The 16436-nt window shown below is 38.0% G+C and overlaps 1 protein-coding gene across 1 annotated transcript in view; it reads right to left on the minus strand.

Annotated features, from left to right (window-relative positions):
- Window positions 1-2209: 2209 nt before the first annotated feature.
- Window positions 2210-16436, minus strand: part of OPN5L1 (opsin 5-like 1) — a 36094-nt gene continuing 21867 nt past the window's right edge. Inside the window, exons 4-6 of the mRNA NM_001310056.3 lie at window positions 16156-16283; window positions 14047-14381; window positions 2210-4178 (exon numbers count right to left, since the gene is read on the minus strand). Of these exons, the coding sequence (NP_001296985.2) occupies window positions 3567-4178; window positions 14047-14381; window positions 16156-16283 (1075 nt within the window). The 3' untranslated portion in view covers window positions 2210-3566. The remainder of the gene's footprint in view (window positions 4179-14046; window positions 14382-16155; window positions 16284-16436) is intronic.

Raw genomic sequence — 16436 nt, forward strand, 5'->3', positions numbered from 1 at the left:
AGTTCATAAGACAATAATATTAAAATCCATGAGTAACTGCAGAGTGCAATTGGCATTAATGATGCAATCACTGCAGTGCATGAAGGACAGGATTGGTCTCATCTACTTCACATCTGGAATTAAATATATTTGTTGCATGTAAACGTTGGGCCACAGGTTGGCTGGATCATAGCTCCGCAGCCCTGTGCAGCCACCTGCTTCACCTGTGGGCTGTCATACTGGCAGAGGAGCATTACCTTTATATCTTTGGGGTCCTCTAGCCACTTCCAAGTCTGTCCCAGAGCATCCTTCCTCTCACTGGGGAGGATTATGTCTCACTCTGCTCTTTGGGCTCATGAGGTGTCCTGTGGAGGAGAAGTGTACAGCAGACAGAGCAAGTTTAAGCCCTCCTTTCCTCAGCTCACCCTTGTGCAGGGTGGTCTTGTGCAGGGTCTCCACCATCAGACTCAATGCAGCCACACAGCTGCTGTCCCACAATCTGACCAAATTTTGGCACTTGCTCACCATCACCCAAGGACAAAAGGTTTGCTACCACCCAAATGGTGCAAAATACTCTTACTATTTCAGAATGATTGAGAAAATCCAAGCCTCACACCTCAATTTGCTGTATTGAACAGTTTTGACACTTCCAACAGTGCTTTTGTCCCCCAAACCATTCTTCGATTTGAGCTCTTTCCCATGCACAGCAGGAAGCAATTCCCAGCCCCAAACTCACCATCTGCTGTAAGACCAATCCACTGCAAGAGGTAAATACAGAGGGGGAGCAGAATACTGCAATCATGGAGAGCAGGTGCGCAGGTTTCCAGTCACCACTGACAGATTGACAGTGCTCAGCCCAGGGCCACAAGCTCTGCCCTGCTGTCCTCAGCCAGCTGAGCCCCCCATGAGCAGTCCCTCGGCCCTTTAATCCAAGCAAAGAAGGGATTTACACTTGCTAGGTCTTAGCTGAACTATGCGTATGTAATGTAGTCACATTATATTTTAGTGTGTAATCTCTGACTTTCTGCACGATAGAATCAGAGAATCCTTAGAGTTGGAAGGAACCTTTAAAGATCACCTAGTCTAACTCCGCTGCAATGAACAGGAACATCCACAGTTAGATTGGGTTGATCAGAGCATGATCCAGCTTGACTTTGAGTGTCTCTAGGGATAGGGCATCCGCCACCTCCCTGAGCAACCTATTCCTGGGCACCACCCTTACTGTAAAATCTTTTTCCTTATATCCAAAAGGATATAAGGATCTAAATCTTCACTCTAAATTTGAAACCATTTCCCCTTGCTCTACTACCACAGACCCTGCTGAAGAGTCCGTCCCCATAACCAGCCTCCCGTGAGCTGGGAGTGACTTCCTGGCTCCTCTGGCCAGGAGTAGACTTTAACCTCGCTGAGCAACTGAGTTCTCCTAGAAAACCAGTCTCTTTCTTCCAAAAACAATCTAATTTTATCTTTAAAAATGAAAGTGTTTTTTTTTTTTAATTCCGATTATCTATTGACTCTTCTATTAGACCTTAATGCTTAATATCAGAGAGCCCCTGAAACTGGAGATATTTCATTTATATACATACTTACTAGCAGTAAGTTGTGACTAACACAGAAGAACAGGTGGGAAAATCCAAAGACCGGCAAGTTTGAAAAGTTTATTGGAGATTGCGGTTGCTGCAGAAAATGCTACTCAGACAAGAGGGAAACCTTCCCCCATGTAGAGAGGGAACAATCCAAGTGCAGTATCATTCCTGATGACTAAGCATATGGGAAATTCATTGCAAAGGCATTACGTTCTTCCCATTAACTTTTAAAAGGAACTGGCATGGATTCTGTAGTAACTTTTAAAGCATTACAATTTCTGGCCAAAGCTGAATGTGACCATTTACGCAACTGTTTTACTCTGTACAAAGAGCTGACAGAGAGTCCAATGTGAATTTGGAAAGATTCAGAGTTTTTTATTTTATTCAAGTCAACTAAAAGGCATTACGTAAATATGCAGTCACATGTTTCCCAGACTACAAATGGAGCACCTCACAAGAGTCAATCTTGGCTTCCACTATAGGGAATGCTGAACTGAAAGTGACTGTAACTCTGAGCATGGAGACTCTCAAACTTCCTTCCTGGCTTCCCTGTGTAGTTCTATTAGAACAAAAGAATGATATTTGTCATTTGGATTAATAGCTCAAAATATTATCTCACCATGAATCTAAACAGTGCCACAGCTCAAAGAGCAAACACAGCACAAAAAATGTCCATTTATTTCTGATTGTTTTAAACAGCTGCATATTACAGCTGGGATTTCAAACATCTGTATAGAATCCAAGCACACAGTCCCTCTGCACAGTACAGACTATTGTGGGGTTTTTTTGCCTTTAGATAGAGTGACATTTTTAGGCTTTGCAATGACACATCAGTTTAAGTCTCCAAACATGTGACTGTGTTGGTGAATCCTCCAGAGACTTATTCACATATCCAACTCTGTGCACTGACGTCAATGGGACTCCGTACAGGAAGGACCAAATTACCTTTGAACATCACTTCCAGTCCTGTTTTGCACTGATTCACCACTGGAAAATTTTAGCATGGCCTGAAGTTCTGAAAGCTGGATCCTACGTCACTGAGGTCAGAGACAAGTTGCATTGATGGCGCACGAATTCCTGCAGGAATAGGTTCCCACTCGGGTCCATGTATCTTAGGAAGCCTTGGAGAAATCACACACTGAAAGGACTTTCTAAGCATTCAAACTCCTTCTGCCCTTTCTGATTGCTCCTTCTTGGTCCTTGAAGAGACAGTATTTTTGACCATAGAGGATGTCTTTTCTGTAATGCCTTGTAAACCCCTGCACTAGTCAAGATTCTTGCCCGTTACGTTATTTCTGGACCAGGTCTTTGCTATCCTAATGCTGATGTCCAATAGAGAAAACTGGGCATAATAAATAATGTTTTACAGCAACTTCCTCTCAAATTACACCAAAAAGGCAAAAAACAACCACCAAATTACCAGATATACTGTGATTTCATTCATGTGGAATGTGGTCAGAACCTGCCCGTTCATCCCTAAGCAGCCTGTGACTCTCAGGAAACACAAGATGTGGTCATTTGGCATCCCTTCTTGGAAACGAGGCATTTCAGTTGATAATTACTGTTTCAGTTGTTTGTTATAACAAGTAAAACACCATGATATCATTCTTTTAAAACTCTACATTGAATTATTTGTTCTAAACATACAGGATATAAAATACACAAGGTCTAGAAAGGATAATAACTCCACAGAAAACCTCTCAATATTTAGTGTGTTCTCTTGAAAATGGAGTACACAGAGGTTGCAACGCACAGAAAGGCTTTATCCGATGTAGTTCTTGCTGTGAACATATTTATCACAATACACTTAAGTCAGCATGGCAAGAGTCACACAACATTTATAGAACGTCCATGCTGTAGAATGTGTCCCATCAAAGAGTGCAAGAGAAAGAGGAGGAAGATAGCGTAGAAAATGGGATAATAGAAGGGCTTTTCAAAAGAAGTTACATTCATAATTCCAGTATAACAACATCATTGCCAGATTGTTTCATATAAGCAGCTCTAAAGGTCTGTAAATGTACAGCTCACAGGTACTGCTTCCAAGGTGATTTCCAAGTTATCAAGTTCAGTGCTTTTTTCTTCCTGTTCAACAACCTTCATTGAATTCCTACTGCCCTGTGTCACTTCTACTTGGAGGTCATTTTCCAAAGACTCACAGTCTTGAAGGTGGCATCCCATAGTGCTTAACCTCTCCTGGAAGCAGTTTGGATAGCTTTTAAAGCATTCAAAAGTATGACTGCCCTTTTCAGAGGGAAAATAAGAACATCCTTCCGTAATCGGAAGAGCATTACAGCTGGATTCATTTTTGCCCTTAAATGTTCTCAAGCCAGTGTTGAAAGTTGATCTGTAGGTCTGCAGCTCCTTGACACAAAAACAACACCTGACACATAACTGTTGAAGGACTGTGAAATCTTTGGCAATGTTACTTCGGAAATTAGGCTTCAGAAGAAGATGGATAATGGGATTGTAGAGAGTGGAGGATTTTGCGAAGACAGCTGGAATAGCAAAGGCTAAAGGAGGAATCTTATCTATCGATCCAAAAGCTGCCCACATGGCAATGATGGCGTAAGGGCTCCAAGCAGCAAAAAATCCAATGCACACAGCAATACTCAGCTTGTAGACCAAAAAAAAAAAAAAAAGAGAGAGAGAGAGAGAGAAAGCAGTGAATTAAAAAATTGAATGGATAAGAAAAATAAGAAAATAGTATATGCATAAAACACTACCTGCTTAGTCCCCCCAGTATACCTCAACTGCTCTCCAAACACATATTTGTTTGGCAACTTAATTCTGCCTGAGACTGAGTTCTGATTATACCTTCCAAAGTTAAAACATATCAGCTCTTACATTCCATTTCCTCTTCACTGAAGTACCACTAACATTCTTATTACACCAACAATGAAGCCAACCTAAAAAAACAAAAAGTACTATTCTGAGGAAACTTTGGACTGTTATTGCAAAGTCATTTGTATCTACTTTCTAGTTCACCAGCAATGCTAGTTTTCCTGGCTAGGGAGTCTTCCATACTTTTTTTGTCTGTGGTGAACTGGAGTCCTAAGCAGGCATACGGCAGCCGAAAAGCAGATTAATCATGAAGGTGAATCAAATTCATGAATTTCAATTAACCTCTACCTCAAAATTACATGTCCTACTAAGCTTTATCAAAAAAGCTTGACAAAGGCATTTAAAAAAAAAAAGTTTTTTGGTATAAATTATCACAGAGATGTGTAAAATGCAACAATAAATATTGGGTCTATAGTAAACTCTGGGAAATCTAAACTACACTGTAAGCTTGTACAGGCAGACCAACGTGCAGGGCATCATTCTAAGCCTGTTTTATAAGTGAAGTACATGTACATTTTAAAGACAGAAATAAGAATATTCATGCTTCTGAAGGAACTTCAGAATTCCACGTTTGCCAAAAGTACATATTTACAAATGAGGAAGATAGTAGAGAATGTATTCCCTTTAGAGTAGTATCAGATCCAAACAAGCAGAAGAAAATGCATAAGGGAAGTACTTTTGTTTTCAGCTGCTAATTGTGCCACCTGCCTGAGCTGCCCTCTGCAAGTGGGAGTACAGAGCTGACTCTGTATAGAGTATAGAGAGCTCCATTAACACAATGCAAATCCAACACTTTTCTCAGTGAGACTCTGGGTGTAGATTAAAGGTTGCAAAAATCATAGGTTTTCTGATTGTGAGAGATTACATGGTTGTGTTCAGTGAGAGGCTGAGACAGGCCCTGAGCACTGATCACAAGCAGAAAACACGTAAGACTCTTCTAAGGCATAGAAAGCCACTCAAAGTGCTATTATTTTCTCCCTGACTTTAGTAGTTTCAGAAACTTTATTTTGCAAGAAGAAATGTATGGTGATTATCAAGAAACATACAACACAAGTTTGATGAGGGATGTCTGTGGTGTCTAACTATTTTGGCTATCAGGCTAAAATCTGTTCATGAATTTGCATATGTCCCTAGGAAACAATTCACTGCAATAGTTCTATAGAAGAAATTTCCCTTTCATTGGCAATAACCACTGGTTCACCTGAAGTCCAAAGCTAAATATGGCAGAACTGAGAAACAAGACATTTTAATAGAATAAGACTAGTTAAATAAAGATAAAGGCAAACCCATATGATGGGATTAACTTGATTTTTCTTTCTGTAGTGCTCTATTTCATTACATTAGCTGAAGGTCTGGTTCTACCTGTGGAAAAGCCAGCGCCATGTGCATCGATTTTGTGATTCTGAACTGTCCATGGCCAGTATAAAAGGCTGAGACAAAAAGCAGTTTCTGTGGTAAGCAATATGCCTCAGCCCTTTAGAGTCACATTAAGAAGAAATGGATATTAGAATTGATCGGTTCGTTTCCCAGATGGCTTATTTATGGTAGCAGTTAATCTTCAGGATTGTGAGAGGTTTTGCTTTGTTTCTGTGTGAAGGCATTTGGCACGTACTTTCAAGGAGCTCTCAGCCAAGTTCCCCAAAGGCATCAGTACAGTGTTTAAAACAAAGTGAACATTCATCTTGCATAACTTTGACTATCCAAAACTTCTACTCTAAGCCAAAGCCAGTAAAGGTTCTATACAATGTCAAAGGAAAGAGAAAGCAAGTGATATCATCTGAAGATATATGTCTAAAATGGATGTGATGGATGGCTCTCATGTCTTTGTCACTGTCAAGTTTGAGGCTGAACTTAAGACACCTAATTTTAAGTGAAGTGCACCTAAACAAAAGGAACCGTATTCAAGTTACTTGAGCATATCAACAATACATATGCATAGATGCATCCAGAAAGAGACTTTGTTATTATTATATTGTCATGCCACATATTGAAAAGTCTAGAATTTAAAATTAAAGTGCCTGCACAGCACCTGATACTCTCCCCACAGTAAGAAGTATAAGGAGTGGGCTAACCATTGATGCCAGCATGAGATGGGAAAGAACATCGAGATTTTCATGAGCAGAATAAAAGAGGGGAGTTTTGGTGAGGCAGTTACAAAGCAAACTTGTGAGCAATTACAAGAAATACAAGGAAGGACACCTTTATGCTTTTGCAGGCAAATAAACTCACTGTCACCATTGTCACTGCTGAAATACACCACCCACCATCTCACTGGGCTCATATCCATTGTCTGGTCTCCCTAAATTTCAGCATTGATGAATGTCAGTGGGTGACATTTTTTGCACATGGAGGAATTCAATTTCACATACACACTTCCATATGAGACACCATTGCATCAGACTGTGCCTCTGCTGCCATCTGTCACACAGCAACAACATGTAATGGAATACTGGTGGGAAGATTCAGCCCCTACTGTCACATCACCAACATCTGCCTCTGACATATTGGGCCAATAAAATTGGAGGCATTACTTTTGGAGCCGACCTCATAGATAAGGCCATGACAAAGCCATTAGAACAATACTTTTTTTTTTCCTTTCACTTTTACAGTAATTGCTATGGGTGAAAGTACTCTGCTGAGAATAGGAAGTTGTTCCTGCAAATTGTTTCTGAAAGGGCATGTGGAACTGTTTTCAAAATCTGAGATTTGTCCAAATGCATGCTTATAAACAGCAAATCCTTTGATTCAAATATTTATATGCCTCAAAGGACTATTACAACCTCTATTTCTTCTGCAAAATAATAAGCCCGAGAGCCAATGCACTGCTAAAATGGAGGGAGTAGGAAAAGAAATTAGAGATTTACAGGCTAAGTTTTGAAAATTCATGCTGTGAATTTTACTCCTCCCTTCAATCAACACAACACCAAATAATAATAAAAAAAAAATAAAATAAAAATGGTAAAATACTGTTACAGTACCATAACTCAAAGAAATAAATCCCCACCTAATTCATATTGATGTCTGTTCCCAAACAAGTCAATGGGCCTCTATCCAAAGATCACCCTTCTCTCAGGGACTTGGAACAGACTTTTGGCTGTGCTGTTTTCAAGCAGGCTGGCATTATTTTGTTCACCTTTTATTTTGTACTTAAGATTAGTCTCACAATATCTGCTCAACTTCACAGTGCTGAGTTGTGCAAGATGATGGCAATTCTTCAGCTGCCTTGCTAAAATATGGTTAAAAATATTCTTAATTCTATCTAATTGCCCAAATTATTTTGGTAGCTGCCTATTTTTTTTTTTTAGTGAGTCTAATCTTCAGCACACAAAAAATATCAGCTCCAAAAAATATGCCTAAATGATATGTTCTCTCCTGTACTCAGGCACTAACACATATTGCCTATGGCTCTCAGTAGGAACGATATGCTAAGATAGCATTAACTTTATATTTAAAATGCATACAGCATCTACGTATCTTCAGTAAAATCCATACTTCTTGCTTCATGAAATAACTTGGTCATTATGTGGATGGACCAGTATATGGAATCATTATGTGCATTATGATGAATGAAATACAAACACAGCCTCCTTTTGCACTGCCCTACAGCCATTGAAAGCACAAGGGTGAGGAAAATCTGGCTTCCGCTGAGGAGTTAGTGCTAGATTTAGGGCCAGATGCCCTCATAGTGGCTTACACTTGCTGAACTCATCTAACCCTGGATGCTGCCTACAGCATTTTTCATCAAAATATAGAAAGCAGTATAGAGATGTCACTATATCATTATTTTAGTGTGCTCTTAGAATACCAGGGAGCTGCTCACCCCAGAGAAAGGTACAATAAAGTGTGCCATAGAGAAACAATTACTTATCCAAAGTTTCTGAGAAGTGCAGTCATTTCAGTAATGCGTGAAGAGGAGGGAGGATGCTACTCTGAGCCACTAGCATGGCTGGCATGGAGCACGCTGGAGGAAATTCTCCTTTTACCCCTTGAGCCAGCCCTTCACCACCTCAGGCCTGTCAGCTCATCCCCCAGTCACTACCAAGATGCTTCCTGCTCCCCACCATGACTCACAAAGAGGAGCACAGGCTCCTACTCATCACCTCTCCCCTCTGCTCACTGAACTTATGTTAAGGTCAGGTAGCACAGAGCCTGAACTCAACATCTGGGTCCTTGAAGATCGCAGGTGTCACACACATCCAACCTGGCAGACCAACCAGGCTAACCTCCTCTAGTAGCACCTTCTTCAAAAGCCTGCATGAACAGAAGCCTTCAATAGAAAATGGCAGATTGTCTCACTGAGCATTCAGAAAAAAAAAAGAATAGATCATACCAGAGCCCAGATACAAATGTGCAAAAGACAGAAGATAATGGGTTAAGCACCAACCAAAGCAAGAATGGTTCTTGAATTTCAGTCTTGTAGCTAACTAGGATTGCCCTTGGTTTGGTAGTTCAACCTTGCTCCAGTTCTCAGCAGTAAGGGAAATATCAGCCCTAATTTCCAATCTGGCAGGATTTCTCTATGCACAGAAACAATAAAACAAGCCAGCTAAACACTCTGCAGACTGGCAGTTCGTTGACCTGTAAAGCCAAAGCATATTCTAATTTCATCATGCAAAATATCCTGAAGTTACGATGGCAAAGTCTGAAAAGCAGCTGACAAAAAACAACTTACACCAGAAGGAAAGGACTTAAATGGTATTCAACAAGCAGAACTCTGATAACCTAGAAGCTGATTAGAGGCCACCCCACACCCCTGATCTGCAGAACTTCCAAATTTAAAAATAATAATGAAAAAAAAAAAAGCCTAAGATACCTGGCAATTTTGGGGGTCCTTTGGATCTGTAAATCCTAGGGGTTTTATGCTCACTATAAATGAATTACTCATATAAGAGCATGGATAAATGAAATCAGCTTTTCCTGAGAGGTCTATAGCATTCTGGAAGAGTTTCTTTAGTTGGTTGGTTTTGCTTTTTTATCTGAGCCATGATCACATGGCTTTAAATGCCATAGGGATTTAAAAGCATGTGTTTTTGAACTTTCCACTAGTAATTATAAATTTTTATGCTACACAAAAGTGAAAGCCAATCATAAATGTGATTATCTATATTACCACAACAGAATCTCAATTTCACCTTCTCTCCAAATGAAATGTCTGTATTCCATCGTAGCAATCCTTGAGAGTAAGACACATTCAGCATTGATTTAGTAGGTCAACTACATTCTCCTATGCTTGTCAGAAAGCCGACTGCCTCCACCTCAAATCAATATAAATCATACAGCCAACAGTGTAATTAATGCAACTGTATGTTTAGTATTAAGACTGTGGCTTCATGCAGGTTCTCTCCCTTCACAGTGGCAAATCCAACATTTAGAAACAGCACGCTGACTACTAATCCCCAAATGGCTTTGAAATGCCTGCAACAAATTGTAATGTTGCAGCATCAGACAACTAATGCATCTATTTAAAGCAGAGAAAAACAAGAGAGGCATTGAACAGCTGTAACATGTTTTAAGAGTAGGTTTATCCACTACAATGAAGCATTCAAGCCTGGGATTGTGTATTCTAAACCATAGGCCATCTCTGAAGAGTAACGTTTATCCAATTTGATTTCCACTGTATTTCACACTAAGTCCATAGCTCTCCCGAGCTGTAACTAGTCGCAGCTTTCAAGTTTGTAACTGTGGATGTGTTTCCAGTTTCAGAAGAGTGTAACAACCTCAATTAATTTTTTTGTGGTAAGAAATCAATTAATCATAAATAATTTAATTAGGATTTTTAAACAAGTACTGTAGAAGGCCAATTTAAGCCCACTTAACCTCCATGCCGTGTATATTTTGTTGTTTCTCTGCCAATCGTATTTCATATAAAGAACAACATCAGATACTGTTTCCTTAATAAACAATTTTGAATTATTATGAAACGATGCAAATTTTTTCAGCCTTCCAGTCTGCCAAATGATACTTCAGTATTTTGAATCTTATGCTTCAGATCCATCACAAATTACAACCTCAAAGAAATAACAGTTACATGCTATAATATTTATCCAAAGGCATACACAAAGTCTGAATTACAACAAAAATTGAACAAGACTTCCCAGGCCAAAGGTCTATCCTCTTGTGACCTTAAGTTTAGTGTGCTGTGGAGCATTTGGAGATGATATTTGGACAAATATCTTGTGAGATGTGAAGTTACACTCCCAGCAGTTCTTTTCATGCAACATATAGGAAGAACTTGGACGTGTTTCTGAAATTGCTTAATCCTGAGGAACTCATGAAGAAGTGGTAATTTTATACATCTCAGCTTGCATTCATAGTATTTATCTGCTTTGTCTGTATGTCTAAGAGCCTGCTTTGTCCATAAACTGGCATACTCATGCACTTGTGAAGAAAGCAGATGAGAACAGTGTCCTCTGTATGCATTCTAATTGATATTTATGGTACTCTATGATAATAAAAGCAATTTCAGTAGTTAGCCAACCTTGTAAACTCATGAGCACAAAAACACTAATAGCACTAGACATCTCGCACTGATTTTCTAAAAATCTTGCTGTTGTCATTCTAAAGTAGCACAGAAATAAGCTTAGCAGATAGGTTCTTTAACGCTGCATGTACATCAGTAATAATGAATTAGGAATAATGAATCCTGAATTATCTGCATTTTATTGCTCTTTTTTATTAAAAATATTCAACTACTACTAAAACCAACAAATGCAATGAAGTAGGACTGAACTTGATGCTATGACCTAGCTACATTTATATGGCTTGGAGAAAAGGAGCTAAGTGTACAGAGCAATACAGATTAAAGCAAACTGCAGGAACCTGGGAAATACCTGCAGTAACAGAGGAACCAATCAATGACAATTACTTGGAAACTTGAAGAATCAGCTGCCAAGAAAGAGCTTTAGGAATCATCTATCTGGGCTTAGACTTGCTGTAACTGTTTAAGTCTTGTTTTAAGTGACCAGATCACTTTCTGGATTTAGTTTTTCAAGACTAACACACACAATACTCAAGCTCTTCAGCTGAAGTTGGATTAGACAGCAGAGGTAGAGGTCAAAACTGACCAAGACTCATAAGTTACAGTTCCTTGGTTTCAGAGGAAGAATGGTAAGGTCAGAAAAAGAATGGGCTGTAAACTGTCACTAATTTGACAGAAACTACAGTTCTTCCAGCTGAAAGATTTACAGTTGAACAAATAATCGTTCCAGGTAAACCACAACATTGATGTATTTGGGATGGTTTGCTTTTACAGAATTTCTTAAGCAAAAAATAAACCTAACAGGGTCTCTTCTCTCCTCTCTGCTCTTATGAATTTGACTTAAATCATCACTCTATCAAATGTCTCCAAGAGATTATCATGTAAAGGTATTTGTTTTTTGTATTACTATTTCAGGGTGAGACTCTGCAGACAGATAGTTTCAGAGCAACCCTCATCAAGGACTATATAACCTAAAAGTAAAGATCAAAACAGTTCCCAGGGAAAAAAAAAAAAAAAAAACAGATTAAAATAGATAACTTAAAAAAAAATGAGAGATGACAAAGAATAAATACTTGTCAGTAGACGACAGGCAATATTCCTAGAGATCCAGCATCCTACCAGTATCAACCTATATGATATTTCAGGATGAGTTTGTGTTAACATCACAAAGGAAGTGATGGAGAAGACTGTATTCATTTTTCCAGATTTTATTAGAAGGAACTCATAAGAATGACAACTAATACTGAGGAAAACATGCATGCACATTTTTGAGTGTTACAAGCCCACAGAGTAAGCAGAATCTAAGTCTCACTGAACAGGATTATAGAGGTCAATTAGGCTATGAATTGTCTTAAAAGGTAAAGAATGAAAGGATTGAACTGTAGTTAAGTGAAAGATGTAAGAAAACAAATGTGTACTGAATATTCAGACTCGAGGCAGGGATATACATAAAAGCTTTCATAGGAAAATGTTTCATCAAAGGGTTATTGCAAATAATGAGTAGGTAAGACAAGGGAATACTCTTTAGTTCTTGAACTGCTTGGATTGAGGACAATATTTAGGTTACAAAACTATGCCATAGGCAGGAGGATATTGTTTCCCACAATGATTAAAACGAAGACACTCAAAGAGAGAGATCAGGCAGAATTAGATGTCTAGTGCAGCTATTCTCATAGTTCAAAGACAGATGTCAAAGAGTTCAAACTTGTTAATACAGAAAAGAGAAAGCAGATGATCTACGTAGAAGCAGATCTGAGAGGTATCCAATTGTATTTGCAAATGACAGTATCCACATTCTCGAACAGAGAGAGAACATAAGGTAAACAGACTCCAAGATAAGGAAGATACTTAGCATGTAGAAATAATTAGAGAAATTATTGAAGGATGCATGGAAATAAAGAAAAGACAAAGATTTTCTCCATGAAAATAACAGAATTAAGAAGTAACATTCTCAAGAAAAGAATTCTTTCAAGAAGAATATTATCTAAAGAGTGAACTACACCTAATGTAAAGTTCCTCTTCTTATATTTTAGTATATTTATTATTTAGTTTATTTATTTCCTGGAATGTAGTTTGGTAGCAAGAAACAAATTCCCACAACAAACTCTGGGACTAGATTTAATTTTACTCTATGAGCCAGTGAAATACAAACTTGAAAAGGCTTTGGTGCAAAAAGTACTTATGAAGATATACTGTTCTATGACTTTTGTCCTGTGTCCAGTTGTATATAAATTAATTTGATTTTGTTTTTATTTTTAAAAGTCTTTTATGATAATGAATTCCATCAAATGTCTGTAACTGGACAAACAGAATTCACTCACTTAAAACCATCATGACTTTCATAAACAATGGTTCCTTAGCATGAGGCTGAAACTCACTTCCACATAGGGCTCCCACCTTCCTTTCAATCAGAGATGACATTACCAGGATTTTATTGGATGATACTACTAGATGCATACTTAGCAGTCAATGACATCTGACAGAGTTCCTACTGATACGGATTTTTAGAGTACAAATAGATATACTTCCGTGTGAAACAGCTTTTGAAAGTCTATTACAAAAGGGACTGACTGTAAAGCTTTAATAAAATAGACTCAAGGGAGATGCAAAATAGTAGAAGCTAAAAAAATGCTGTTCATGGGAGACCTCACAAACATGGAGAAATAAAGTATTTTGGGAATACCAAAAAGACAACTTGAACACCAAGACCCAGAATTAGAGATTCACTGTTAAGAAATGTTTCCTAAGCTCATCACTGATATCTGAAAAGGCAGAGTCTTTTGTACTGTAAAATACTTATTTTTTCATTTACTGTTTCTAAGTTTTACTCCATTTTCAATCATGTCATTTAAAAGTCCAGATTTTCTACAGAAATGTTCCAAATAATTTCTTCAAGGAAAAGTATTAAATCTCAATTTTCACCAATAAGGAAGCTCTGTGAACTTAATTATTGTCCCCCAGAAGCAGCACCAGTATTACTTGCACATTTAGCAATTCATTGCCATAGAGCAAAACTGTACAAGACAATTCTGCTTTCTGAAATGAAAATATGGCAAGGACTGATTTTCCCTTCTTTATTGTCTTCTCTGAAATTTTTTGTTTCTTGAATGGTACTGCCCAATTGCAGTAAAAGCACTTTCTCAAAGACTAATTTGTAGATACCTTGGCAGTAATGGTTTGCACGTTGTTTATCCTGGTGGGACCAGAGACATGCTGCTCCACAGCTTTCCTGGATTCTTTCACAGTTACCAGAATAAGTGAGTAGGAAGTGACAATTACTCCACAGGGGAGAATAAAACAGAGAACAAAGAGAACGACAGTGTAAGACATGGACATGACGTCTACGTTGGTGGATTGCCAGTCAATGCAGCAAGCTGTGCCATAGGGCTCCTCTCCATATTCTCCCCAGTGAGCAAGGGGTGAACAGGCAAATATTGCTGCATAGGTCCAAGCACAGGCTATCAATATTTGTCCATGTTTTCTCCTGAACCTGTTGCCTGGAAGACACAAAACAATCAGTGAAGACCAGCACGTAGAAGTATTGTAAGCTACAGTTAACTGAACAAGTCAAAAATCAATTAATAGGCCCTTGTATCGCACACTGGAAATTTTCTTTTTTTCTTTTTTCCTTCTCTCAGAAATAATTCTCTGTAACTTTCTACAGATCACTTCTCAAAATATTGTCTGCAAAACAACTAAACCCAAGTAATTGATCCACAGAGTTCACCAGCCACTACACTAAAAGAAACTCTCATTCCTTCCCCTATCTGAGCAAGATATTGGGTTGCCTTTATGCTTTAAACACAAAATTCAAGCATTTTGAAGAACAGGATGTCTTTTTGCTCCGAGCTCATTAGCACTCAGAAGTACAGTGTAGCCTTGCTCTACAAGTAGGACTCACAATGGACTGAAAACACCACAATTGCAATATGACTGGACCATAACAAAGATAAGTTTGGCTATTTTTTTGGACACAACTTTCAAAGCAGTCCTTACCTAAAGAAAGCCTAAAGGAGGGGAGTCTTTATAAGAAGTGCATATCAGGACTACTTTTTTCTTTTTTTTTTTTAAATAAAGAAGCAGGACAAAGAAGTAACAATACCCTCCATTCAAACGGTAGTTTAGAAAAACAAAACTCTCAGCAGAAATGTATTTATTTCCTGACTTAGGGTTAATATTATTAATAATGCATAACTCTGGGAAAATAAAATATGAGTTTTTACTATTGTATCAGATACTAAAGATTTGTGTGAATGCTCTAAAAACTTTGATTCTCAGGTCATGCTTTCAAATTTCCACACTCTCTACTGAAAAAAAAAAAAAAGGCATTTCTTATAAAACTATATGGAAACACCACAGAAATCTGAGCTCTTGACTAGAAATATAAAAGATATAAATAAATGTATGAAGATATTTACTGAAACAGAAAAATATTTAAATGAAAGTCTGTATTTGAAGATTGACCTATGCTGTGCTGAGAAAGCAAGTGGTTAAAGGTGAGAATTAGATTGTCTTTAAATCACTATTGGCTCTACATTTCCCTACCTTCAGCTGCTTGCTTCTCAACCACAACAGAGGGCCTCACTGTAACAGATAAGCAAAAAGTATTATCTCTAAAATGTAAGACTCATAGAACACAAGGGATGTGTTGCCAGATGAATGCTGTACTAGAAAATTTAATCTGTAGCAGTATATTTGTTCCAAATTGTTCAGCTGCTAAATCAGCATTTAGAGTTCCTAACAATGATCTGCATTCCTCAGATGCTCAAAACCATTAACCAGCTAGCACTTTTCTCTTAAATAACTCAGTCTGTCTGCCAAAACTTGCTGATCTTCTTAGTCTGACTTTTTTTCTTGATTGTGAAGTTCTCTTAAAAAGTAAGGATGTTATTTGGAATAGACGTTGGCAGAAAGAGGAAGAGAACCAGTTGTTATATCAACATAAATCTAAATGAACGAATATGTAGCAGTGTACTTTGAAAGCATTCATTTACTCGGGTTAGCCCCTGCTTTCAGCTCAGAACTCTTATTTCATGCCACCTAATTGTTGCTTGGAATCAAAAGAGATTAAGAGTAATTATTTGCACATATATTTATGCAAGCTGGGCAATAACCGTTATAGTTAGATCTTAATGATCACAGGAAAAATGCATTGTTTGACCAGATGTAAAAGAGCTCTGCTATAAAAGTAGTCTCTAGGAGACACAACTTAGAAATGATCATCTATGTTCACATGAAAAACAGAGATCTTAGACAAAAACAGTAACTCACCATAAGCTGGAAAGCAAATTTTGAGGCAGCACACAACACTCAGTAATGTCAGTGTTGAGAGACTGCAGATCCCAAAGAATAGCCCACAGAATGCATAGAACAGGCAAATGTGTTTCCCATACAACCACCTAGCAAATAAACATGAAAGTTAACACTTAGATGCTATCCTTCTTTTTCAAGCATAATACAAATTTGTAGAAATACATTTATAGCTGTTGTCTTAAATAAATAAGCCTGCATTATCAAATTATTTGCTGATTGGTGATCAACTAAAGAAGAGA

This window comes from Gallus gallus, chromosome 2 (genome assembly GCF_016699485.2).
Source record: "Gallus gallus isolate bGalGal1 chromosome 2, bGalGal1.mat.broiler.GRCg7b, whole genome shotgun sequence".
Classification (NCBI taxonomy): Eukaryota; Metazoa; Chordata; class Aves; order Galliformes; family Phasianidae; genus Gallus; species Gallus gallus.